We start from the raw sequence: 25,809 nt of genomic DNA on the forward strand, positions 1-25,809 counted from the left end.
AGTAAGTTTGGCAAAAGTAACTTCACATCTTTCCTGTATACATTAAACTTTTATCATTTGTTTCCAGGATTTAAAGATCATATTACCAAAGTTACTACTAACTCTATATTTAAACAAAATCTCTCAAAAACCTTAAAGTTAACAGTGAAACCTAAATAAATCTAAAATACATAGATATCCTAATATTGTGTATGAGTATTAAGATATTTATATTTTTCTCCAAATACTCCAAGAATTTTAAAATAACTGGACAAGCAGCAAATGAAATCCAAGATGACCTACAAATTTCAACATGTAATGCCACTGGCAAGTGGTAAGGAAAAACAGACAATTTCCAGATTGACTCAATTTCAGGTATATGGAATAAAAATATTCTTCACTTCTGCATATTCTAACACCTCAACATCTCAAAGCAAAATAGGCAAAAAAGCCACAAGATACCATTCCTTTGAAATGAAGTGGCAGGGAAATTACTTAAGGTTTCACGTGGAGTTGTGTTCTTTTTATTTCCAAGTGTATATAGAGTGTCTAGTTCTGCTTTCAGTTATACCAGTATACATCATGAGTAACCCCACTGAAGTCAATGGAAATACCAGTGTAAAACTGATAGCAAATCATAATCAGGGCAGAATAGTTAGTTATTAAAAACCTATTTCTGTATTTTTCAGAACCCAGAGCACTTCTTGTGGGCTCTGAAGGAGGAGGTGTATGTGTACATGCTCAGTGAGGACAGCCAGGAGGAACTGTGGTCACCAGTGCACTATATTCTTTCTAGAAAATACTAAAAATAGCATCCGATACTATCACAGCAAACCTGGTGGCTGAACTTTGCGACTTTGTCCTCACCCACAACTATTTCAGATTTGGGGACAATTTATACCTTCAAGTCAGCGGGACTGCTATGGGTACCCGCATGGCCCCACAGTATGCCAACATTTTTATGGCTGACTTAGAACAATGCTTCCTCAGCTCTCATCCCCTAATGCCCCTACTCTACTTGTGCTACATGGACGACATCTTCATCATCTGGACCCATGGAAAAGAAGCCCTTGAGGAATTCCACCATGATTTCAACAATTTCCATCCCACCACCAACCTCAGCCTGAACCAGTCCACACAAGAGATCCACTTCCTAGACACTACCGTGCTAATAAGTGATGGTCACATAAACACCACCCTATACCAGAAACCTACTGACCGCTCTGCTTACTTACATGCCTCCAGCTTTCATCCAGAGTACATCACATCATCCATTGTTTACAGCCAAGCTCTAAGATACAACTGCATTTGCTCCAATCCCTCAGATGGAGACAAACACCTACAGAATCTCTATCAAGAGTTCTTAAAACTACAATACCCACCTGGTGAAGTGAAGAAACAGATTGACAGAGGCAGAAGGGTACCCAGAAGTCACCTACTACAAGGCAGAAAGCAAACAAAGAAAGTAACAGAACGCCACTAGCCACCATCTTCAGCCCCCAACTAAAACCTCTCCAGCGCATCATCAAAGATCTACAACCTATCCTGAAGGACAATCCCTCACTCTCAGAGACCTTGGGAGACAGGCCAGTCCTCGCCTACAGATGGCCCCCCCAACCTGAAGCAAAAACTCATCAGCAACTACACATAACAAAAAACAACAACTCAGAAAACAAACCCTGCAACAAACCCTGGTGCCAACTCTGTCCGCATATCTATTCAAGAGACACCATCATAGGAGCTAGCCACAACATCTGGGGCTCATTCACCTGCACATCTATCAATGTGATATATGCCATCATGTGCAGCAGAACTGGAATTAATTTGCAAACTGGACACCATCAAATTAGGCCCGAACAAAGACTGGAAGTGGATGGGTCATTATAAAACCTCATTTCCCCATACTGACTCTCACTTTCTTGTCAACTGTTTGAAATGGGCCACTCATTACCCCTACAAAAGTGATGTTTCCTCCCTTGGTATATCCTACTTTTAATTGAATTGTCTCATTAGACTGACCTTCCACTTGGTATGGCAACTCCCATCTTTTCATGGGCTGTGTATTTATACCTGCTACTGTATTTTCCACACCATGCATCTGATGAAGTGGGTTCTAGCCCACGAAAGCTTATGCCCAAATAAATTTGTTAGTCTCTAAGGTGCCACAAGGAATCCTTGGTTGTGGTTTGTTTTGTTTTTTTGTTGTAGTTTTTTTTTTTTTTTTTTTTTTAACACTTATACCATTCATAGTAATTCAAATGAGACAATTTTCTAGTTGTAAATCCATTAAGCCCAGACTACTCATGTCCCTGCCTGCGACATCCTGCCATCTAATCAGTGGTTGGCTTCTCAGGGTGACTGCCCCCAATTGCATTTGTGATATTTTCTTTTGCATCCCATCATGTTTCTCTTCTGCAGAATCCTCACCATTATCTTTTTGATTGCAGCCAATCCCACTCCTGATTTCGCATCCTACTCGTCTAACTTTGTCTTAAAATCATTCCACTTTATACCTGTCCTCATCCAAAGAGCAACTCTCATCTCTAGTGCCTCTAGCCTGATGTCTGTTTCATTTAGTGCATCTGCTTTCAGATCATACAGAAATACTGTTAGTACACTGGTTTGATACAGTTTGCACTTTGGTACCAAACACAAAATCTTTTCGTCAGTCTATAATTCCACCAACTTTTTTGCAGCACTTGCAGTTGAAGCACATCTTTTAACCTCATCCTTTCGCACAGATCCAGCTTTCTGGGTACACACAAGACTTTAATAAATGCCAAGAAGATAAAGTGGTTGTATCTTAGAACAGGAACAAATGGAGAACTAAAATGTAGCAGTGGTGAAGTTATCGAACAATTTCATAATATTGTATTTTAAGAAAAACACAGTATAGGAACATGACTGTGCACTTTACACTATAACTGGTAAGCAGAAGTTAAAACCCTCTAATGTTAAATCAGAGGCTCCTGCAAGTGCTGTCAGGATTGCAAGAGGCTGCAAGCACTTAATTCAGTGACTGCAAGTAACCAGGCAGGAAGACCTAATACCTCAGTTAGAACTATATGGAAGAATATGATCCTAACAAGCAGCCTGCTTAGCAAGTAGCTAGTCCTTGCAAGAGTAGAAACAAATCCTGAAAAGAAGCTTAGGCAGAATGAAGGTTTGAGAACCAGCAAGCAATCACCTTGGCACCCTTGTCCTTTTGACTATGGCTACAGGAAGCTTTCCCCATCATATTTCAGTTTCTGCTGCAGGAAACTCTATTGCTCCATATCTTGTATTGGAATAAACTGCAATTCAAACCCAGGTACAACAGGATCCTTGTTTTAGCCACCACCGCACTTGCAAGACTATCACAAAACACTGTTTACATTGTCAAGGAAGCCACACTAACTAGTATTAATACCTTTGGATACTGCAAACTTATTCTTGACTTCTTATTTAAATTATTTTCCCATTCCCATTAGAAACTCCAGTACTTGAAGGAATTTTTAATTATATGTTTTTAATTGTGGTTTGTACTTACTTGGTTGTGCACTATGCCTCAAGCACTCTGGAAAGATGGCATTTGGGAAACGGATGTTATTTACTCTTCTCCACAGCTACCTAATCACTAAAATGAAATGCTGCCTGAGCACGGCATTAGGAGGTGACAATCAGCTTCATATTTCCTATTTTTTTTGTTTTTTTATTAATTGTGTTACCATAGCACCTAGGAGCATTTGTAGTTGTAAGAACACTTTCTCCTTTCCTAGTTAATAGCATTGCCTGTCCTAATCCCAGTCACCCTTCATCCAGGTCTAAACTTCCCACACCCTGATATTTACACAATTCCACCTCTACTTACTATTCATCTGATATCTTCCTAACACTATCTCTTCTACCCAAGCCCCTCTTCTAACAGCTCCTTTTTTCTATAAATACTGTGGTTTTTTCCCTCTTACCAACTATGTTTGGAATAGCCTCCCAATTAATTAAGCCTCTTCCACTTCCTTCTTAACATTCCTAAAATGTCACCTGTACACAGCCTCTATGTTCCTAATTTTTTTCTTAAATGACTAGATTTCCAGTTGACTGCGTCCCTTTTAAAAGTATTTTGAATTAAAACCTTAAAAAAAACCACAAACACGACTCTGCTTTAGTTGTTTAGCGTAAATTGTCCAAAATTAGGCAGAGCAGTCCAAATATGGCATAACACAGGGGTGGGCAAACTATGGCCCATGGTCCACATCTGGCCTGCCAGCCAATTTAATCTGGCTGGGGAGCGGGGTCGGGGCCACTCCATGTGCACCTGCCGCAGCTCCTCATGGTTCCTATGCGTAAGAGCAGCCAGGGGGCTTCACATGCTGCCTCTACCCCAAGCACCGCCCCTGCAGCTCCCATTGGACGGGAACTGCGGCCAATGGGAGCTGCAGGGGCGGCGCCTGTTGACAGGGCAGCATACAGAACTGCCGGGCCGCACCTCCACATATGAGCTGAAGGGGGTACATGCCGCTGCTTCCAGGAGCTGCTTGAGGTAAGCGCCACCCGGAGCCTGCACCTCGACCCCTTCCCAGGGCCCAATCCCCTGCGCCCAGCCCAGAGCACCCTCCTGCACCCCAAACCCCTCATCCCCAGTCCACCCCAGAGTCCTCACCCCCAGCCGGAGCCCTCACCTCTCCCTCCCCACCCCGTGCCCCAATCCCCTGTCCTAGCCCTGAGCCCCCTCCCACACTCCGAACCCCTCGGTCCCCACCTGGAGCACCCTCCTACACCCAAACTCCTCATCCTGAGCCCCACCCCAGAGCTCGCACCCCCAGCCAGAACCCTCACTCCCTCCTGCACTCCAACCCCAATTTCGTGAGCATTCATGGCCTGCCATACAATTTCCATACACAGATGTGGCCCTTGGGCCAAAACGTTTGCCCACCTCTGGCATAACAGATATTTTGCCACAGTGCTAGAAGACCTTTATTTGTATATCCCTGGATCAAAAACATTAGGATCCTGTTGGCAAAAAAGCTGTCACGCTATAGTTAGGCAAGACAAAAGAGAAATCGGTTCCTCTTTCCATGCGAAGTTGAGAAATAGTGGTAGTTTTCTTATGAAGATTAAAGTCATTCCAGAAAGGACAAAAGAGAAATAGCATCAAAGTCACACAACCATAAGGACCAAACAAAGAGCTGAAACACTCTAATTTCAATCTAAATTTCCTTTTTGTTTTTAAATAACTTTTGCTTAAACTTCTATTTAACTTACTGGCACTAAAAGGTTTCCAACCCAAGTACTTGTGCTTCCAGCATCAATGTTTTACATCTGAAATATTTTGGGGGATACAGCTAGTAAGACGTGAATATAGCACACGGGAGTTAGTATTCTACAGGAAATATTTAGAATCTTACAAGTTTTACACACAAAACTTTTAATCAAAGCTTTGAGCTATGGAACAGGGGGTCAACGGAAGTAGTAGAGGCTACAATCACTCAGAAATGATCAATGTTGCCAACTCTCACAATTTTATCACAAGGTTTGTGATTTGGTGTTTTTCTTAAAGCCCCAGCTTGAGAGAATCATAGTTCTCTCTCTTTTTTTTTTCCTTCAAGTTTCTAGCCCTCATGGTTACAGAAAAAAGCTTGAAATTGTGAACTTTAAGGGATCAAAAACCAGAAGGCAAATACAAGGAACCCAAAATATATTATTTTTAAAGTCTCATGATTTTTGAGGCAATCATGATGATTTTCGCAGGGGGTTAAGGGAGGAACTTGACTCATGACTATTTAAAATGTTAGGGGTTGGCAATGGCAATGCTGTACAATGGATGAGAATCTGGGGACTCAGCATTTCTAGGCATAATTAATGAAGTACTGGCTGGTTCAACAGATCTTTTCATCCAAATTTCCTCTTCCCTATATATATATTTATACACATATAAACGAAGAACAACAGATTACACTACAGAACTGTATTAAGTCAAATTTTCCATTATACAAAACAATAAGACCACTTTGAAGTCTATGATAAGCCTGAATTTTACATGGTCTTGTGTGTAAACTCAGTTACTGTATCTCACTTAAATACAAATTTGTCTGTAATGAGACTTGTGGCTGTCAACAGCAGTTTCTTGAGCTTACTGGGATGATTATGAAGAGAGAAAAAAGATAAAAAAATTTCTATTCTCCGAGTTGCAGTTAGCACTTCTGCAAACACTCTGGATACCCTTGTAAATCATATGAGAAATCTGCATGGGTAGTGGCTATTATTCCTGTACTGATCAGAAATCAGAAAGTAAAAATATGCTGCCATCAAGTCTAGTGATGTCAGTGAATCTTTCAAGCCCAGAGATGACTATATACTGTGCTTGTGCAGATATCAGTCTCCATTCTGAACATGATCTTGCCTGCATACTTGTTCAGGGTCTTTAAATTTGCATAACTCTGGTCCCATTTTATCCAAAATGATATATAGTAGTTGTGACACTGCACCCTATATTCTTCACAGTGATATTATGATATGACTATTGCATAATTATGCTGCATTTTGTACAAGATGGGTCATGTGAGGTGTCATTGGAAAAGTTATGATTTGCTGAATAGGATTATCTTATTTGTATGCATGTATCATTTTTTTGTATCTAAAGCTATGAATATTGACAATGCATCTGTATTTCAAATGTGCTTACTCTAGGTGATACCCACAACTAACCTTTCTTGTACAACAATGAAGAAGCCAGACAGTGCTAATAACCCATCAGCAAAGAAAATGGACCCTGGAAGAACTTAACCTTCACGTAAACATTCCAGATAGCCTGTAAGTAATGGCTGCTACGATTCATCAAGGTATGCAAGGGAATGTGACCAAGCCACATGAATCTGGACTCCATCTTGAGATGTCAGTATTTTTCCACAAAGTGGTCTGGGAACCAAGTTTTGAAACAAAGGTTTCCCGCCCTATGCTAAAACTATACAAGGCAGGGAGTGACACCATCTGTTGTTTTTTCACGTCCAACACAAGAGGACTCCAGGAAACACCTGTGGAACAAAGACTGAACAGAAGAAAGTGCTGGACCTAGGCTAAAGAGATTTCTAGTCTGTGTATGAAAACCTGGGAAACCCAAGCTGCAAAGCAAGTGCAGCTTGTGCCTTAAGAATCTGCAAGTCTGCTTATACCATCACTCATGGTGAGAAACTGCTAATTCATATCCAAACTATCTAGTATGTTAAGCTTAGTTTGCATTTTTATTTATTTGCTAGGTTATCTGCTTTGCTCTGTTTGCTATCCCTTATCACTTAAAATCTATCTTTTGTAGTTAATAAACTTGTTTTATGTTTTAAGCTAAACCCAGTGTGCCTTTAAGTGAAGTGTCTGGGGAAAAATCTCAGCTTGGTTTAACACAGGCTTGTTGCATATTTCTCTCCACATTGAGGGAGAGGCGAACCGGGTAATAAATTCATACTGGTCAGTGTTTTGACCAGGGCAGGATGGTACAGCTCTGAGGTCCTAGACTAGGGAGCTGGTAGTTATTTTGGCTGTAGCTTCTCTATTGTTGGTTCACGCAATGGTTGGTCAGACAGCCTGCATGTAACTGCAGCTGGCTGTGTCCCTACCTGTGTGAATGCTGGAGGAGGTATAGGACCGAGAGCAGGTCTGCAGCTTGCCACAGCAGCACAGTGTGACGGAGCCTAGGGTCGTTAGCCAGATGGCTCAGTGGTACCCCAGTTTCAGGTGGCATCTTGGGAGGAACCTGTCACAGTAGTAAGTACTGGAGAGTATAGCTTCACTGCCACCTGCTTTTCTATATCTGTTGGGACTGGCAACTGAATACATGTTGGTTTTCATTATTTTACCAGCTTGACTGCACATCTTATTCTTTGATCATTTCAAGACTCATCTGTCCTAATTTGATTTTGGTTGCCACTCCATAAAAATTAATTTCCATCCTATTTTACAAGTTCTCTTGGAGATGCTTCCTCTTGAAATAATGAATGTTTAGTTTCTACATAGACCTAATGTTTCTATATATTTAGTTACTTGACAATACTCTAGGATTACTGGTATAATCTTTTCTCTGAGCAAGGCTACCCTACCACACAGTCAAAACAGGTGATCATACACTTCTGATAAATCTTTAAAAAAAGAAAAGGAGTACTTGTGGCACCTTAGAGACTAACAAATTTATTAGAGCATAAGCTTTCGTGAGCTACAGCTCACTTCAGCGGATGCATTTGATGGAAAATACAGAGGGGAGATTAATATACACACACAGAGAACATGAAACAATGGGTTTATCATACACACTGTAAGGAGAGTGATCACTTAAGATAAGCCATCACCAGCAGCGGGGGGGGGGGTGAAGAAAGGAGAAAAACCTTTCATGGTGACAAGCAAGGTAGGCTATTTCCAGCAGTTAACAAGAATATTTGAGCAACAGTGGGGGGTAGGGTGGGGGGGAGAAATAACATGGGGAAATAGTTTTACTTTGTGTAATGACTCATCCATTCCCAGTCGCTATTCAAGCCTAAGTTAATTGTATCCAGTTTGCAAATTAATTCCAATTCAGCAGTCTCTCGTTGGAGTCTGCTTTTGAAGCTTTTCTGTTGAAGGATAGCCACTCTTAGGTCTGTAATCGAGTGACCAGAGAGACTGAAGTGTTCTCTAACTGGTTTTTGAATGTTATAATTCTTGACGTCTGATTTGTGTCCATTCATTCTTTTACGTAGAGACTGTCCACTTTGACCAATGTACACGGCAGAGGGGCATTGCTGGCACATGATGGCATATATCACATTGGTAGATGCGCAGATGAACGAGCTTCTGCTAGTGTGGCTGATGTGATTAGGCACTATGATGGTGTCCCCTGAATAGATATGTGGACAGAGTTGGCAACGGGCTTTGTTGCAAGGATAGGTTCCTGGGTTAGTGGTTCTGTTGTGTGGTTGCTGGTGAGTATTTGCTTCAGATTGGGGGGCTGTCTGTAAGCAAGGACGACTGGTCTGTCTCCCAAGATCTGTGAGAGTGATGGGTCGTCCTTCAGGATGGGTTGTAGATCCTTGATGATGCGTTGGAGAGGTTTTAGTTGGGGGCTGAAGGTGATGGCTAGTGGCGTTCTGTTATTTTCTTTGTTGGGCCTGTCCTGTAGTAGGTGACTTCTGGATACTCTTCTGGCTCTGTCAATCTGTTTCTTCACTTCAGCAGGTGGGTATTGTAGTTGTAGGAATGCATGATAGAGATCTTGTAGGTGTTTGTCTCTGTCTGAGGGGTTGGAGCAAATGCGGTTATATCGTAGAGCTTGGCTGTAGACAACGGATCGTGTGGTATGATCTGGATGAAAGCTAGAGGCATGTAGGTAGGAATAGCGGTCAGTAGGTTTCCGATATAGGGTGGTGTTTATGTGACCATCGCTTATTAGCGATGTTATTTGTTAGTCTCTAAGGTGCCACAAGTACTCCTTTTCTTTTTGCGAATACAGACTAACATGGCTGCTACTCTGAAACCTGCTAAATCTTTAGATGCTGTTTATGTGAAAGAATTACTTTTTCCCCAAGTTACCGTAGGTCAGAAAGCCCTATAAAATTGACATTTCCTATACGGTTTATTATGAAAAAAGGGATGAAAGAATGTCTTCTCCTATCTCCTCCTCTTTGTAACTGTCTCGAAGATGGCAAAGATTGCTTTTCCTTATCTGCTAAGCCTTTCTAGACTGACAAACAGTTTGCTTCAAGAATATTTTGCCATAAGTAGCATGTGGTTCGCTGAAGGGTCCTTCTTCCACTACTTTCCATAAACATCTGCATGCCACTACATTAGAGGTCAATCTACAGTCTACTGAGGTGTCAGCAAGAAAGGATGGGGCCAATGACATCTTGTATGTGAGGGCTCCCAATTGAAGCAATCTTTGCTTTGTAAAGTAACATAGCTCATTGATCCAGGCAACAATGATGCTGGAGAGCCATAGAGTCGCTGAAATGAAGGGCTGGAAGGGTCCACGAGAGGTTATCTAGTTCACCCCTTTACACTAAGGCTGGGTCAAGTATACCTAGAATATCCATGACAGGTGTCTGTTTAACCTGTTCTTAAAGCCATGAACGAAAGGGATTCCACAGCCCCCCTATACCTTATTGCAGTACATAACTAGCCTTATAGTTAGAAAGTTTTTCCTAATATCGTTTAGCTGGAGATCCAATTCCTGGAAGAGAGAGTATGTCTAGGTGGAAGTTAGTACTGCGTCCTAAGACTGGCCCTTGAGTAGCCAGTCATCGAGATACAGAAAGACAAAAATTGTCTCTCATTGAAACTCCTAGAACCTTTGTGAACATCCATTGGGCTGAAGAGGGGCCAATGAGAGGCTGAAGGGAAGTACTCAGTGTTGATAGAGGTTTGGCTGCATGTGTTCCCTCTGTATGCCGTCCCAGCTCTGCACAGGTAACTGGCCCAGCAGACCTCAAGTGAAGCACCTAATGACCACAAGATCTGTTACAACACAAAGGCACTCAGCGAGATTTAGTGTCAACAAAGCATGGTACTAGTATCCTGCAGACTCTACTGGATCACTAATACAGGTATGCCCGTAACAATCGACCAGCTCAGTGAAAGACGGGACTTTCCGTTCCTCCCTAGGCCAACCAGAGACACTCCCTGTCACTCCCTCCCTCTTTATACCCCAATACAAACAAGTTACATATTGCCCCACTGACGTAGCTAGGTGCCACCTTCTGACGTAGCATACCCATTACGTTGTACCTGTTGATTCGGTCAAAATATCTCTATCCATCATGTTGTCATCCTGACCTTATCTTTAGGATGGGTCAGTGTGTTACTGTTATCTTTGGGGAATGTGTTTGGTGTCAAGGTGTTCTGGTACCACCCTTCTGGAATGTGTTTGTGTGAGTGCCTAGCACTAGTTAGAAATGTATATTTCTGCAATATCAGCCCTGTTCTTGCCAGATTCTGTGAGTAGGGCCTGCCTCTTGCTCATAACTTAACTTTGCTTTATATCAGCAAAGCTTTGACCGCTACTTTAGTTCAGGCCTCAGGCCTCATACCAGGCCTCTGATACAAGGCCTTATGTCTCAGGATCTCTTTCTACTACATTCTCCCACTTTTTGTCTTTTTATGGGGAGGATGTTTACCCATCATCCCAAAAAAACAATGCATGGACTCAAGATGACCTAGAGGTCTAAACACTTATGTGGTCATCTTACTTTACCATCCACACATTCATGCCCCATCTGTCTCTTAGTCTGCACATTCCCTCGTATGACTGATGGACAGATTTTATTTTCCAGTTATGTCTAGTCCCTTATGGTGAGCCTGGGAATGTTAGGCCCATGACCATGGCTGACATGTGGGGTCTAGAGTTGGTCTTTGATAACTTTTTGGGCAGCATGAGGAAGCCTTTATACTTAGTTGGTCATTGTTGAGAAAGGATTTGGTCAGGATTATAAGTGTATTATGCGTATATCTTATAGAGTAAGATGGGATATATATGAGGGATTACATGATCACTTCCTTGAATAGATAAATACCATATATATTCCTGATATAACTTGCGATAAATGATAATATATGAGTAATGTGGATAGTTGATATACATATGTAGAAAATGTACATATATGTATTTATGAATATATATATGCTTGTACCTTAAACATTCCTTATAGGACACATTTGGTCCAACACACTTCACAAAGTATCCAGTTATATAGATACCCAGCCACCCTTACAAACTATACAAGTACAAACATTTACATTTAAAACATTGATAAGCATTTGATTATTCCTTACAATGATTATTCATTACTATAGCAGTATTGATAGCTAGTTCCGTTCCTTTCTCAACCCGGTGTTGTACTGTGGCTTTTTTGGTATACATTGCATGTAGCAACACATTACCATCAGAGCAATTACTGTTATGACTTGTATTCCCATTAATATTACACTAAGTAACCTGACTATTGGGTGCAAAGTAACTGCCTCTGGGATTTCCCACTGAAGTGTTTCCACCTCTCTTTGTGCATGTTCTACTTCTTCCATTTGTTGCTGGATAAGATGAGCTATGGATATTAATATTTCCTTGATTCTTGCCATCAAATCATGTATGTCCAACTGTAATTGCTCCAGTGGGGGAACAATTCAATTAGTAAATCTTGTAGTTTTCCAGGAGTAATAATTTCAGTGGCAGTGCTGACACTACTTGTTGGCCAAAAGCATGGGTTCCAGTTTAGACTGTGCTAGTGACTTTCACACAAAATCCTGTATTACTTCCAGGGCAAGTAGTTCCATGTACAGAAAAATTGGAATATCCTATGGCACATACCACATCTTGTATTCATACCACCTCATTGACTAATTCTTTTTGTATCAATTGGACCCAGTCTCTTTTTGTGGAGTTGGTATTAATTGTAGCATAACATTCGCACAGCCACCATCCATTGTTGGATCATATTAAAGAAGTTCTGTATTAAAATCACAAATGAGTTTGATTCCCCATAGTTTAAATTCCAGGGTATTACTAATTAAGAGGTTTCTTGCTCTTTGGTACTGTTTCTCTCCCTCTATGTGTGCAACTTGCAAGCTGCTAATTGTGTTGTACATTCTAAGACAGTCTGTTCTCAAAGCAATTCTTTGTAACAAACAACTACTCACACAGAGAGAGCTCAAAGCAATACTCTGTAACAATAGAAACAGCACCCAGAGACTCCCCACCCTTTTGTTGTATTCATCTCGCTTTGTTAACAATTGTGATTAAAATAGAGATAGAGGATGTATGTGGATGGATGCTTGGTGTGGATAATAACTGAATGATCAGGGAAGTGCCAGCCTAAGAATCCAGTGTCCATCGGCCGAAGAAGGCGTCAAGTGTAAATAACCAAAGGACCCCCAGAGGGCAGACTGGAATCCACCCAACAGCCTCAAGAATGGGAGAACCAAAGAACAAGATAACATCTGGCAGCACGGAGCCATCAGGAATGTGCTATCTGCTGATTGATTCAGCAACAGCATGATGAAGCAATTCCCATAGACTGGCTAGGAACAAATTCCTATAAAAATGGACTCTAGAAAGTGAGAACTTTGGGGTCTGATTCTGCAAGCCAACTTCCAGGAGCATCAGATGTGCATCTGACAAGGCCCTGCTCCCTCCTCATGTCCAGGCCACCTGGCCGGTGGCTTGGCATGAGCAACTCTAAAGGCTGGTAACTATGATAACATTGCAGAACCTGTGTGGGTGTGTATGAATGAATTGTGAATAAATATGAGATTGAATGGAATGTTATAGCTATAACTGCTTACTATGATTCTTTCTGTATTCACAATAAATGTGGTATTTAGCCTTTTCCCCTTTAATAAGATCCTGCTGGTTTTTATTTTATTGGTATAACACCATTATGTTTTGTACAACAAGCCTGATTAATCTCCAAGCCAGTTTCAGTTATTAGGTGCACAATGGGATACTGAAATTGATTTTAGCCCAAAGTGAAAGTAAGTATTTCCTGGGATGGGGAGGGTACAAGGGAGGACACGTATTGCTACAATGGAAATAGGTCTCCTGTAGATCAAGGACCAAAAACCGATCTCCTGCCTCTAGAGAAGGGATTATAGCTGCCAGAGTCACCACCCTGAACTTCTGAGACTTTACAAATTTGTTCAGTTGTCTCAGACTTAAAATCAGTCTCCATCCTCCATCCTTCTTTGGCATGAGAAAATACTTTGAATAAAACCCTTTATACCTGTGAAGGAATGGGACCAGTTCTGTCACTCCTTAAATGAAGGAGAGAGTGTATCTCTTGACTCAGTATAGTCTCATGAGAGGGGTTCCTAAAGAGAGGAGAATGCAGGTGGGAGAGAGGGAGGCAGGGACGTAAAGTGGCTGGTGTCGCCCAATGTTATAAGTTCCATAACCCACCTGTCTGCTGTAACGTACTATAAGGCCTGTTGGAAATGGGAAAGGTGGTCTCCAAAAGAGGGAAGGTGGGCGAAACGTTGCAGCTTGCAAACTAGAGGTGATAGAGGAGTCAAGCCTTGACTAACCCATCAAAATTGTTGTTTTGAGGATGACTGGGTATCACTGACAGATGATGAGAAGCTCTTTTCCTCTGGAATTTTTGTTTTTCTAATGGGTTCAATGAGTCTGTGAAATCCAGAGAACTGGGCTGGGAGTGATCTCTGGGCAGTCTGAGACCTGCTAAATCTCCTCTTATTCATAGAACTGTATATACCCAAAGACCACAATGTGGCCCTGGAGTCCTTCAGCATGTGCAGGGACTTGTCTGTAGTCCCCAAGAAGAGCTTCTGACCATCAAACAGGAGGTCTTCAAAAGTATTCTGAATCTCTCTAGGAACCACAACAGCAGACAGCTGGAGCCATAACGCTAACTGCTATGGAAATGGATCTAGCAGCCATGTCCATGACATCCAAGGATGCTTGGACAGGGGTTCTAGCTAATCATCAACCCTCCTTAATGATGGCCTGGAAGTGCTCTCTATCCTCCTGTGGAAGATATTCTATATAGGTTGCAAACTTGTTGCAATTTGTGAAGCCATAGTTGGCCATGATTGCCTGATGAGTTTGCAATCTGAAATTGGAGGGTTGCGGATAAGTACGCTTTTCGGCCAAAAAGGTCTAACTTCTTCTGGTCAGTAATGCTGTTTATGATGCTTATTTGTGGCATCTATCACCAGGGAATTAAGTGTGGGGTGGGGAAACAAAAATTCTGAGTCATGGGGGAACATAATACTTTTTACAAGTTGGCAGGCTGGTGGCAGGAATTTGCCACCCGGTCTTTGCTGGATCCAGGAGCACAATCCTGATGGATGTTGCCAATGGCAGAACTTCCAGGAGCTTGTATTGTGAGTCTTTAACCTCCTTAAGAAGTATCTGGAGGGTGTCAGCCATCGTCTTCACAAGGTCTTAGAATTGGTGGAAACTGTCATATGTAGATAGTGGTGCAGTCATGACTGCCTCATCTGGATATGAGAACAAAATAGAAGTTTGAGGGGTGACCTCTTTGTCTCCCCTAGCCGCCTGTTCCTCAAAGTTCTCTTCATGTTGGGAGTTTGGTGAAGGAGACTGTGTTACCCTAGTCTCCTGGTACAATGGAGCTGGAGGTCTGGCAAACTGCTTCCAATACACTGCCCAAAGATCCCAACATGGCCATTGTGAGGGCCCATATGGTAGAAGGGTTGGTATCCAGGACTGAGTCCACCATCCCTGATGTGAATAAGGATCCTTGTCAAAGTATGTCAAAGTCATCTCCACTTGCTCTGCAACTTCTAGCAAGTCTTTCAAATTAACAAAGGAAACTATTCATCTCTAAACTCCAAAAATAGCCCAAACTTAACATAAGAATGGCCATACTGGGTCAGACCAAAAGTTCATCTAACCCAGTATTCTGTCTTCCGACAGTGGCCAATGCCAGTTGCCCCAGAGGGAATGAACAGAACAGGTACCAGTAATCATCAAGTGATTCATCCCATCTCCCATTTCCAGCTTCTGGCAAATAGAGGCTAGGGACACCATCCCTGCCCATCCTGGCTAATAGCCATTGATGGACCTATCCTCCATGAATTTATCTAGTTCTTAACACAGCCTTTTTTTTTTTTTAAATCAAAGAGCAACATTTTACAGTGTTGCCCTTTTGCTGAAGCCCTTTCTCCACAATCTTTAAAGCTCTGCTGAAAGTTGTTCCACGGTGTAGTTTAGCTATGAGAAAAGCACTTTTTATCTTTGCAATTAAGCAGTTCTCCCCAAGGAGTGGGGGGAAACCAGAGGAAATTAAGAAATAAAGGAACACACTCAAAGCTATCTGAAATTTATCTGAAATAGATATCTAAAAAGTTATTCTAACATCCTGTTTTTGAAAATAGAATGTTTTGGAGGCTTTCAGGGATTGGCGATAGTTGCTGCTGATTGCCTGTCACTCAGTTTGATTCTATGTCCATCTCTATGAATCAGAGATCACAACTCAGTGGTGAACAATGCGCACAGCTAATTAAGATTTTTTCTGTACTAAATACAACACAAAAATATAAACTGGCACAACTCCATGAAGATTTTTTTTCTAATTTTATATAAAAATCTACTAGTAAACCACTTTTACCTAGCAATTTACTTAACTGCATACTTTGACCATTAGCATTGTCTATTTTATTTAGCTAAATTAACTGAAATCCTTTAACAATTCCTCTTCCCTTGTCAATAATCTATGCTTCCAAATGTGCACACTTTGAATTTGCCTTAAAAACATTTTCCTACTCCCTGTGCATTTTAATGATCATACTAATTACAATTATATAGTGGCCTCGATCCAAGCATCTGAAAGCACTTCACAACAATTATTAAGATTGCCTAATATCCCTTTGCAATAACAAGTATAATCCCCATTTCACTGATAGAGAAACTAAGGCACAGAAATTGTAGGCAGATTACTCAAGGTTCGGACAGAAAGTTTAGGGCACAGGAATAGTTCGAGTGACTCTCAGTCCCATGTCTTAACCATAACAAATTCCTTCCTCTTTTTACATATCTATATATTAAAAAGAAACAAATTATGTAAATGTTTAACTATAGATACAATACTTTCTACTGCCATCTCTCATCTGTGGAAAATAACTAGATCAGAGGTGGGCAAACTGCGACCCGCAGGCCACCCCTCCTTCCCGGCCCTTGAGCCCCCGGCCTCTCCCCTGCTGTCACCCCTCCCCCACAGCCTCAGCTCACCGTGCCACCAGCGCTCTGGGCGGTGGGGCTGCGAGCTCCTTCTGGGCAGCACGGCTGCGAGAGCCACCGGCCTGCCCTGGCTCAGTGCTCTAGACTGCGCGGCAGCATGGCTGGCTCTGGCCAGGCGGCATGGCTGCCAGCCTTGGTGCTCTGAGCGGCATGGTAAAGAGGTGGGGACCGAGGGGGTTGGATAAGGGGCAGGGAGTCCCAGGGGGTAGTCAAGGGACAGGGAGCGGTTGGATGGGGTGAAGGTTCAGGGGAAGGTTAGATAACCATGGGAGTCCCAGGGGACCTGTCAGGGGGCAGGGGTGTGGATAGGGGTTGGGGCATGAAATTTTAATGACGCACTTTAAGGCATATAAGGTACACAGATTCCCATGGTGGTGAGTCACCTATCAGCAAATTAAGTTTGTTATAACAGCAAGTTGAATTCTATTGGCTTAAATAGTCTGAAAGGACAGAGAGAGTTGCAGTAGTGTTGTCATTATCAGAATAAATTAGATTAATAAAACATGCCCAGGATTCAATTTATTTACATGTGACACTAAGCCATACAGGATTCTGGCAACTGACTTGCTACTCACCACAACAAAGACTATTATACATTTTTATGGTGTTGCTCTTGGGGCCAAAACAACTTTGAAAATTTGGAAGGCTTTCAAGTAATGAAACCCCTAAATTGTTTTATTTCAAATGTTTAATTACCTGTTCACTTTTAGGTGGACATTAAGATTTAATGACCCTATTCATTTCCTAATTGAGGGCAAGGTGCCCAGTGCTCTGGGGTAGGAAGAAGCAGAAGCTGTAGCAGCTGATGCTGGGAGCCTGTTATAGACAGAAATTTCCCACCTGTCTCCCTGCTTTACACCTGTAGCTGGCATACATGTTCCACCCACAAGTGGCGATCAACAGGCCAGCGTACATTAAGTACAAGTGAGGGTGACAGAAGCAGTGCTGCTAAAGAGATGTGTAAATCCATTCTCTGCTAAACCCTGGGATGATTTATGGCCTTTAATCGGACGTTGGCAAAAGCAGGGATGGGCTCCCCCTTCTTCCTCCCCTCTGCCTCCTCCCCATCTGGAGACACCAAGAGGCTTGCTGATGGAAGCTCCATCTTTGCTAGTACTGGCAGTTGATCAAGTTGATCAATCCTTACTCTAGCAGAGGACCAGGTTACACATGTATCCTCCATCCTACCTTCAGTGTTGGAGCTAGGTTACAGATTGAGAGGAAAAAATCTGAGATGAGAAGTCTCATCAGCGGTGCTGCCCGGCTAAGGCAGGCTAGTCCCTACCTGTTCTGACACCGCACTAAGCCCTGGAAGCGACCAGCAGCAGGTCTGGCTTCTAGGCACGGGGGCCAAGGGGCTTCACACACTGCCCCCATCCCAAGCATCAGCTCTGCACTCCCAGTGGCCTGGAACCTGCCAGTGGAAGCTGGGGAGGGCCATGCCTGTGGGCGAGAGCTGCTCGGAGCCGCTTGCGCGCCCCCGCCTAGGAGCTGGATGTGCTGCTGGCCGCTTCCAGGATGCAGCACGGTCAGCAGTGCCAGGACAGGAAGGAAGCCTGCCTTAGCACTCCCACTGCACCCTGGCCAGGAGCTATCTGAAGTAAGCCTGTGCCCCAACCCCTGCCCCAGCCCTGAGCCCCCCCACCCAAACCTGGAACCACTTTCTGCACTCCAAACCCCTCATCCCTGGCCCCACCCCAGAGCCTGCACTCCCAGCCCAGAGCCCTGATGCCCTCCTGCATCCCAACCCTCTGCCCCAGCCCTGAGACCCCCAAACCAATAATCAATTTTCTTCAGCTGGGTCGCCAAAACACAAGTTTGAAAACCATTGGTCTAGTTTGGATGGCCTAGCTGAGGACATACAACACTATGTAAATGACAATGGCTAAAAGAAATTATGTTGGATATAAGGAAGAAAAATGTCCATTATTCCTCCCTTATGATCCAAGATCATGTCACTCTGTCTGAATAGGATGGAGATATTCACACAGCAAGCCAGTGAAGTTTCATATAAACTGAAAACTTGACAGCGCATTTAAGATTGGGAGTTTTCAACTATTGTTTCTGCAGGAAGTCACCTTCCGCAGCTTAAGATAAGGACACTTCTGTGTGTGTGTTACAAAATGCCCCATTTCAACTATGTGAATTGCCTGGGTTGAAAGTGAGGACTTTCCTGTGAACGTGTAGATGGAAGTGGCTAAGAAATTTGTTTCCGTTCTGAAGCGCACGGGTCCCTAAAAGTTGTTTCTCTGCTCAGCTCAATTGTGTAAGGACTTCTTGCACGGCCGGATAGGAGAAACTTATTAGCTATCTGTCTGCAGGGTCTACCTGAGGTCAGGCACAGCCAGCAGAGCAATGATCCAAGTGGGAACTAACAAGTTTCGTGGAGGTAAGGAAAGGAAAATTCATGCCACATTGCTCTCTCTCTCTCTCTCTCACTTATGAAACATACAAAAAGAAACCAGAGGTCTTGGATGCCTTGCTATAGATCAGATACCTGAGTTCCTGGATGAGTCCTCTCACCATCAAAGATAGCAACATGATTAATATGCATCAAATGCTATCCTCACTTGATACCTTATATACTGGAGTATCTTTTTCTGAAAATCTTCCAGTTTGTCCTCTATATACAATCCTGGATGGGCCTCAAAGCCACGTAAAGAGAAGGAGCAGTGGATGATGCCAGACAGAGACCCCCAGCTTGCCCCAACAGCAGCAGAAGCATCCCTCCCAACCCACCAGAGGACAACTCATATGGGTAGCTATCAGTACCTTTCAAGAAGATGTGAGGACCACAGTATGGTATGGCTAGGGTCCTGACCACCTTAAATCAACATTTACTGTCTAGAGAAGTTAGTCTAGCCATGACAGGTGAGGCAAATCTATTACACAATTTTCAAAAATGAGAAGCAAAATGCAAAACCAAAGTATATCAGCTAAGCTAAAGCGGAAAACGCAGTACAAACTCAAACACAGTATGTCACAAAGGAATTGAACCAATGTGAGAGACGCAGAGAGAATTTTTTCAGCTGCTTATATACCAATGCTAGGAGTCAGGGTAACAGTGAAGAGGAATTGGAAATGCTGATTGATTAGAAGAAATTTGATATAATTGGTATTACTGAAACTGGCATGATTGCCATGGTAAAATCGGTGGCTATAATGTGTTTAGGAAGGATAGTGTGTGAAAAAGATAGGGGAGGGTACTCTATACTAAAGCCTTTATTACCTATTTCAGAGTTATTGATAACTCAGAACCACAGGATTCTGAATGCATATGGATAAATGTGCTCACTAACAAAGTCCAGGAGGAGATATCAGTGAGATTCAGACCACTAAATTAAGCCAGACACAGGATGAGACACTCATTAAGCACCCATCTTTGTGCGGATAGAAAAGGGTTATGGGTACTTCAGTTTGGGAGACATATGCTGGAAGTCTCATTCAGCCAGTAGTAAAACATCGTTAGTTTCCAATAATTATAGATGACTATTTTCTAACACTTCTAAAAGGTATTGAACTAAACACAAGATAACTATTTTGAACCTCTCTGTGGATGCAGATGAATCAATCACTGGACTGGTGGTGGCTGCCCAGGGACCAATGATCATGACCTGATTACATTCAATCTAAGCAAACAGCGGATCATTCCAAACCAATAATATTTATACTTCATGATTCAAAAAGGCTAAATTTCCCAAAGATGAGGAAAATTATGAGGAAAAAAAAATACTGGGAGGTAAAATTTGGACCAAAAAAGTGAATGAAAATTGGGAGTTCTTTAAGAGGAATGTATTAGATGGCCAAAAATCCAGAATCAAGAAAGATGACTACTTTGGCAAGAAACCCATCCTGGTTTAGTAGTGAAGTTAAATTAAAAAAAGCAAAATATAAAAAATGGAAAAAAGCACACAATATACATTAGAAGTTATGAAGTATAGAAAATGTAAGGGAAACTTAAGACATTGGGGGAAATGGATGGACAGCAGTACTAGGGATAATACCAAGGATTCTTTTAAAAAGTCCGTTAGGGACAAAAGAAATTCTGGCAATAGTATATGCCCATTACTAAATGGAGAAGGCAAAATTGTTAATGATGCAGAAAACACAGAAATTGCCAATACATATTTCTGTTCTGTATTTGGAAAGAAACAAAGATGTGCTTGTATTACATGATGATAGAGTACTTTAATCATCATCTTCCAGGGATAAACATTTTTAAATAAGCATGCCCAAATAACTTGTACACAAAAGTCCTAAGAGAGTGGGCTGAGTAGATCTTTGGACAGCTGATGTTAATTTTTAATAAAACTTGAAATAACAGGGAAATTCTAGAAGACTGAAAGAGTGGTAATGTTGTGCCAGTATTCAAAAAGGCAAGTGGGATGATCTGGAGAACAATAGGCCTATTAGTCTGACATCAGTTCCAAGCAAAATAATGGAAAAGCTGATACAGGATTCATTTAATGAAGGATTAAAGAATAGGATTATTAATATCAACATGGTTTTATAAAAAAATAAACAAATCTGATTTAATTCTTTGATAAGAATACAAGATTGGTTGATAAAGTTAACTAGATGTAATATATTTAGATTTTTGTAAGGCATTTGACTCAGTACCATCCAACATTCTGATTTAAAAATTAGCATATACAGTACCAATTAAGTACACATTAAGAACCTGATAACTGACCAATCTAAAAAGTAGTTCTCAATGGGGAATCATCATCCAGTGAGGGTGTTTCCAGTGGGGATGCACAGAGATCAGTTCTAGGCTTGATACTATTCAACATTTCATCAGTGATTTGGAAGTAAATATCAAATCACTGCTGATAAAATCTGAGGATGACACAAAGACTGACAGAATGGTAAATAATGATGAGGACAGGGCAGTCATACAGAATGAGCTGGATTACTTGGTAAACTATGTCCATTCAAACAAAATGTGTTTATATATAGCCAGATGCAAAGTTATCTAGGAACAAGGAATGCAGGCCATACTTACAGAATGGGGGACTGTACCCTGAAAAGCAGAGACTAAAGACTATTTAGTGGTCATAGTGGACAAACAACTCAATATGAGTTTCTATTGCAAGGGTATCGCCAAAAGAGCTAATGCTATTCTTAGGGGTATGAAGAAAGGAGTATTAAGTAGGAATAGAGAAATGATTTTACCTCTGTCTACAGTGTGGGTGAGACAGATACTGGAATACCACCTCCAGTCCTGGTGTCCACATTTAAAAAGGAATATTTAAAAATGGGAGAGCACGCAGAAAAAGTTTAAAAAAAATCTGAGGTTGGAAAAAATGCCCTACAGCGAGAGATTTAAAGGAGCTCAATCGGTTTAGTTTATCAGAAAGAAGACTGAGAGGTGATTGTTTATAGTGTATAAGTATTTTCATGGGGGAAAAACACTAGGTGCTCAATGATGCTTTAATCTAGCAGAAAAAGGCACAACAAGAACAAACAGCTGGAAGCTGAAGCCAGAAAAAATTCAAATTAGAAATTAGGCACACATTTTTAACAATAAGGGTGATTAACCATTGGAATAAATTACCAAGGGAAGTAGTGGATTCTCTATCTTTCGATGTCTTCAAATCGAGACTGAATCCTTTCTGGAATATATGACTTAGCCAAACACGAGCTGTTGAGCTTGATACAGCACTAACTGCGTGAAATTTAAATGCCTGGGATATCGGGTGTATACAGTGATATCAGGAGGTCAGACTAGATCAGGGTGGGCAAACTTTTTGGCCTGAGGACCACATTGGGGAATAGAAATTGTAAGGCAGGCCATGAATGCTCACAAAATTGAGGTTGGGGTCTGGGAGGGGGTGAGGGGTTTGGGGTGTAGGAGGGTGCTCTGGGCTGGGATCAAGGATGTTTGGAGAGTGGGAGGGGGATCAGGACTAGGGCAGGGGGTTGGGGCATGGGGAGAGGCTCGGGGTGCAGGCTCTGAGCAGTGCTTACCTCAAGCATCTCCTGAAAGCAGTGGCATGTCCATTCTCCAGCTCCTACGTGGAGGCGTGGCCAGGTGGCTCTACATGCCGCCCCATCCACAGGCACCGATTGGAGCACCGGAGGGGGCCATTGGAGCACATAGGAGCCAGAGTGGGGTCATGCCACGGCTTCTGGGAGCCGCATGGTGTGCCCCCCTTCACCCAGCACCCCGGCTGGAGTGCCAGAACAGGGCCGAGCTGCATGGCCTGGCCCCTGACCCAGAGCCCCAGCTGGAGTGCCAGAGCGGGGCAAGCTCCAGACCCTGCTCCCCAGCAGGAGCTTGCAGGCCAGCTTAAAACGGCTCGTGGGCCATAGTTTGCCCACCACTGGACTAGATGCTCTAAGGGTCAGTCACTTCTGGCTTTAAAACCTATGGATTCACACTGGTCTTTTACAAAAGTACTTATGCAATGGAATTGCATTTGTATCACAACTATGCTTTGAGAGACATTTTCTAAGAGAAGAATGTTTAAATGGCTTTTCAGATTTGAAAAATTACATTCAAGAGAGACTTTTGGTGGACCACATGTGCCTCCTGGACACATTTTATAAGGATGGAATCACAAAAATAGGTTCATTGCAGTGCTCAAGTCCTACTGGAACACTCCAGAACACTGTTCCACAACTTCTCTGGGGTGCTGGAATGGAATCACGTGGCTCTTCACATGCCAAAAAAAAAAAAAGGTACTGGAAGCCCTCTGTATCAATAAGAAATGCCTCAGAGAAAACAACACACTAAAATCTACAATTAGTGTCATACATTCATAGATACTAAGGTCAGAAGGGACCATTCTGATCATCTAGTCCGACCTCCTGCACAGCGCAGGCCACAGAATCTCACCCACCCACTCCTATGAAAAACCTCACCCATGTCTGAGCTATTGAAGTCCTTAAATCATGGTTCAAAGACTTCAAGGAGCAGAGAAGCCTCCCTCAAGTGAACCATGCCCCATGCTACAGAGGAAGGCGAAAAACCTCCAGGGCCTCTCCAATCTGCCTTGGAGGAAAATTCCTTCCCGACCCCAAATATGGCAATCAGCTAAACCCTGAGCATATGGGCAAGATTCACCAGACAGATACCCAGGAAGGAATTTTCTATAGTAACTCAGATCCCATCCATCTAATATCCCATCTCAGGGGATTTGGCCTATTTACCCTGAATATTTAAAGATCAATTATTTACCAAAATCCCATTATCCCATCATACCATCTCCTCCATAAACTTATCGAGTATAATCTTAAAGCCAGATAGATATTTTGCCCCCATTGCTTCCCTTGGAAGGCTATTCCAAAACTTCACTCCTCTGATGGTTAAAAACCTTCGTCTGATTTCAAGTCTAAACTTCCTGGTGGCCAGTTTATACCCATTTGTTCTTGTCCACATTGGTGCTGAGGTTAAATAATTCCTCTCCCCTCCTGTATTTATCCCTCTGATATATTTATAGAGAGCAATCATATCTCCCCTCAACCTTCTTTTAGTTAGGCTAAACAAGCCAAGCTCTTTAAGTCTCCTTTCATAAGACAAGTTTTCCATTCCTCGGATCATCCTAGTAGCCCTTCTCTGTACCTGCTCCAGTTTGAATTCATCCTTTTTAAACATGGGAGACCAGAACTGCACACAGTATTCTAGGTGAGGTCTCACCAGTGCCTTGTATAACGGTACTAAAACCTCCTTATCCCTACTGGAAATGCCTCTCCTGATGCATCCCAAAACTGCATTAGCTTTTTTCACAGCCATATCACATTGGCAGCTCATAGTCATCCTATGATCAACCAATACTCCAAGGTCCTTCTCCTCTTCCGTTACTTCTAATTGATGCGTCCCCAACTTATAGCTAAAATTCTTGTTATTAATCCCTAAATGCATAACCTTACACTTCTCACTATTATATTTCATCCTATTACTATTACTCCAGTTTACAAGGTAATCCAGATCCTCCTGTATAATATCCCGATCCTTCTCCGAATTGGCAATACCTCCCAGCTTTGTATCATCTGCAAACTTTTTTAGCACACTCCCACTTTTTGTGCCAAGGTCAGTAATAAAAAGATTAAATAAGATTGGTCCCAAAACCGATCCCTGAGGAACTCCACTGGTAACCTCCCTCCAACCTGACAGTTCGCCTTTCAGTAGGACCCGTTGCAGTCTCCCCTTTAACCAATTCCTTATCCACCTTTTGATGTTCATATTGATCCCCATCTTCTCCAATTTAACTAATAATTCCCCATGTGGCACGGTATCAAACGCCTTACTGAAATCTAGGTAAATTAGATCCACTGCATTTCCTTTATCTAAAAAATCTGTTACCTTTTCAAAAAAGGAGATTAGGTTGGTTTGGCACGATCTACCTTTTGTAAAACCATGTTGTATTTTGTCCCATTTACCATTGACTTCAATGTCCTTAACTAATTTCTCCTTCAAAATTTTTTCCAGGACCTTGCATACTACAGATGTCAAACTAACTGGCCTGTAGTTACCCGGATCACTTTTTTTTCCTTTCTTAAAAATAGGAACTATATTAGCAATTCTCCAATCATTCGGTACAACTCCTGAGTTTACAGATTCATTAAAAATTCTTGCTAATGGGCTTGCAATTTCAGGTGCCAATTCCTTTAATATTCTTGGATGAAGATTATCTGGGCCCCCCAATTTAGTCCCATTAAGCTGTCTCAGTTTCGCTTCTACCTCTGATATGGTAATATCTACCTCTATATCCTCCTTCCCATTTGTCATGCTACCATTATCCCCAAGATCCTCTTTAGCCTTATTAAAGACTGAGGCAAAGTATTTGTTTAGATATTGGGCCATGCCTAGGTTATCTTTAACCTCCACTCCATCCTCAGTGTTAAGCGGCCCCACTTCTTCCTTTTTAGTTTTCTTTTTATATGGCTATAGAACCTTTTACTATTGGTTTTAATTCCCTTTGCAAGGTCCAACTCTACTCGACTTTTAGCCTGTCTCACTTGATCCCTACATGTTCTGACCTCAATTAGGTAGCTTTCCTTGCTGATCCCTCCCATCTTCCACTCCCTGTATGCTTTCTGCTTCTTCTTAATCACCTCTCTAAGATGCTTGCTCATCCAGCTTGGTCTACAACTCCTTCCTATGAATTTTTTCCCCTTTC

The 25,809-nt window shown here is 42.2% G+C and overlaps 1 protein-coding gene across 3 annotated transcripts in view; it reads right to left on the reverse strand.

Moving 5' to 3' along the window:
* RB1 (RB transcriptional corepressor 1) overlaps window positions 1-25,809 on the reverse strand; it is a 160,355-nt gene that overhangs the window by 33,130 nt on the left and 101,416 nt on the right. For 2 of the 3 annotated variants that reach the window (XM_043504518.1, XM_043504520.1), the window contains one exon: window positions 21,690-21,707. The exons of the other annotated variant lie outside the window; for it this stretch is intronic. In XM_043504518.1, coding sequence (XP_043360453.1) covers window positions 21,690-21,707 — 18 coding nt within the window. The remainder of the gene's footprint in view (window positions 1-21,689; window positions 21,708-25,809) is intronic. 3 annotated transcript variants of the gene reach the window in all.

This window comes from Dermochelys coriacea, chromosome 1, assembly GCF_009764565.3.
Source record: "Dermochelys coriacea isolate rDerCor1 chromosome 1, rDerCor1.pri.v4, whole genome shotgun sequence".
In the NCBI taxonomy this organism is placed as follows: domain Eukaryota; kingdom Metazoa; phylum Chordata; order Testudines; family Dermochelyidae; genus Dermochelys; species Dermochelys coriacea.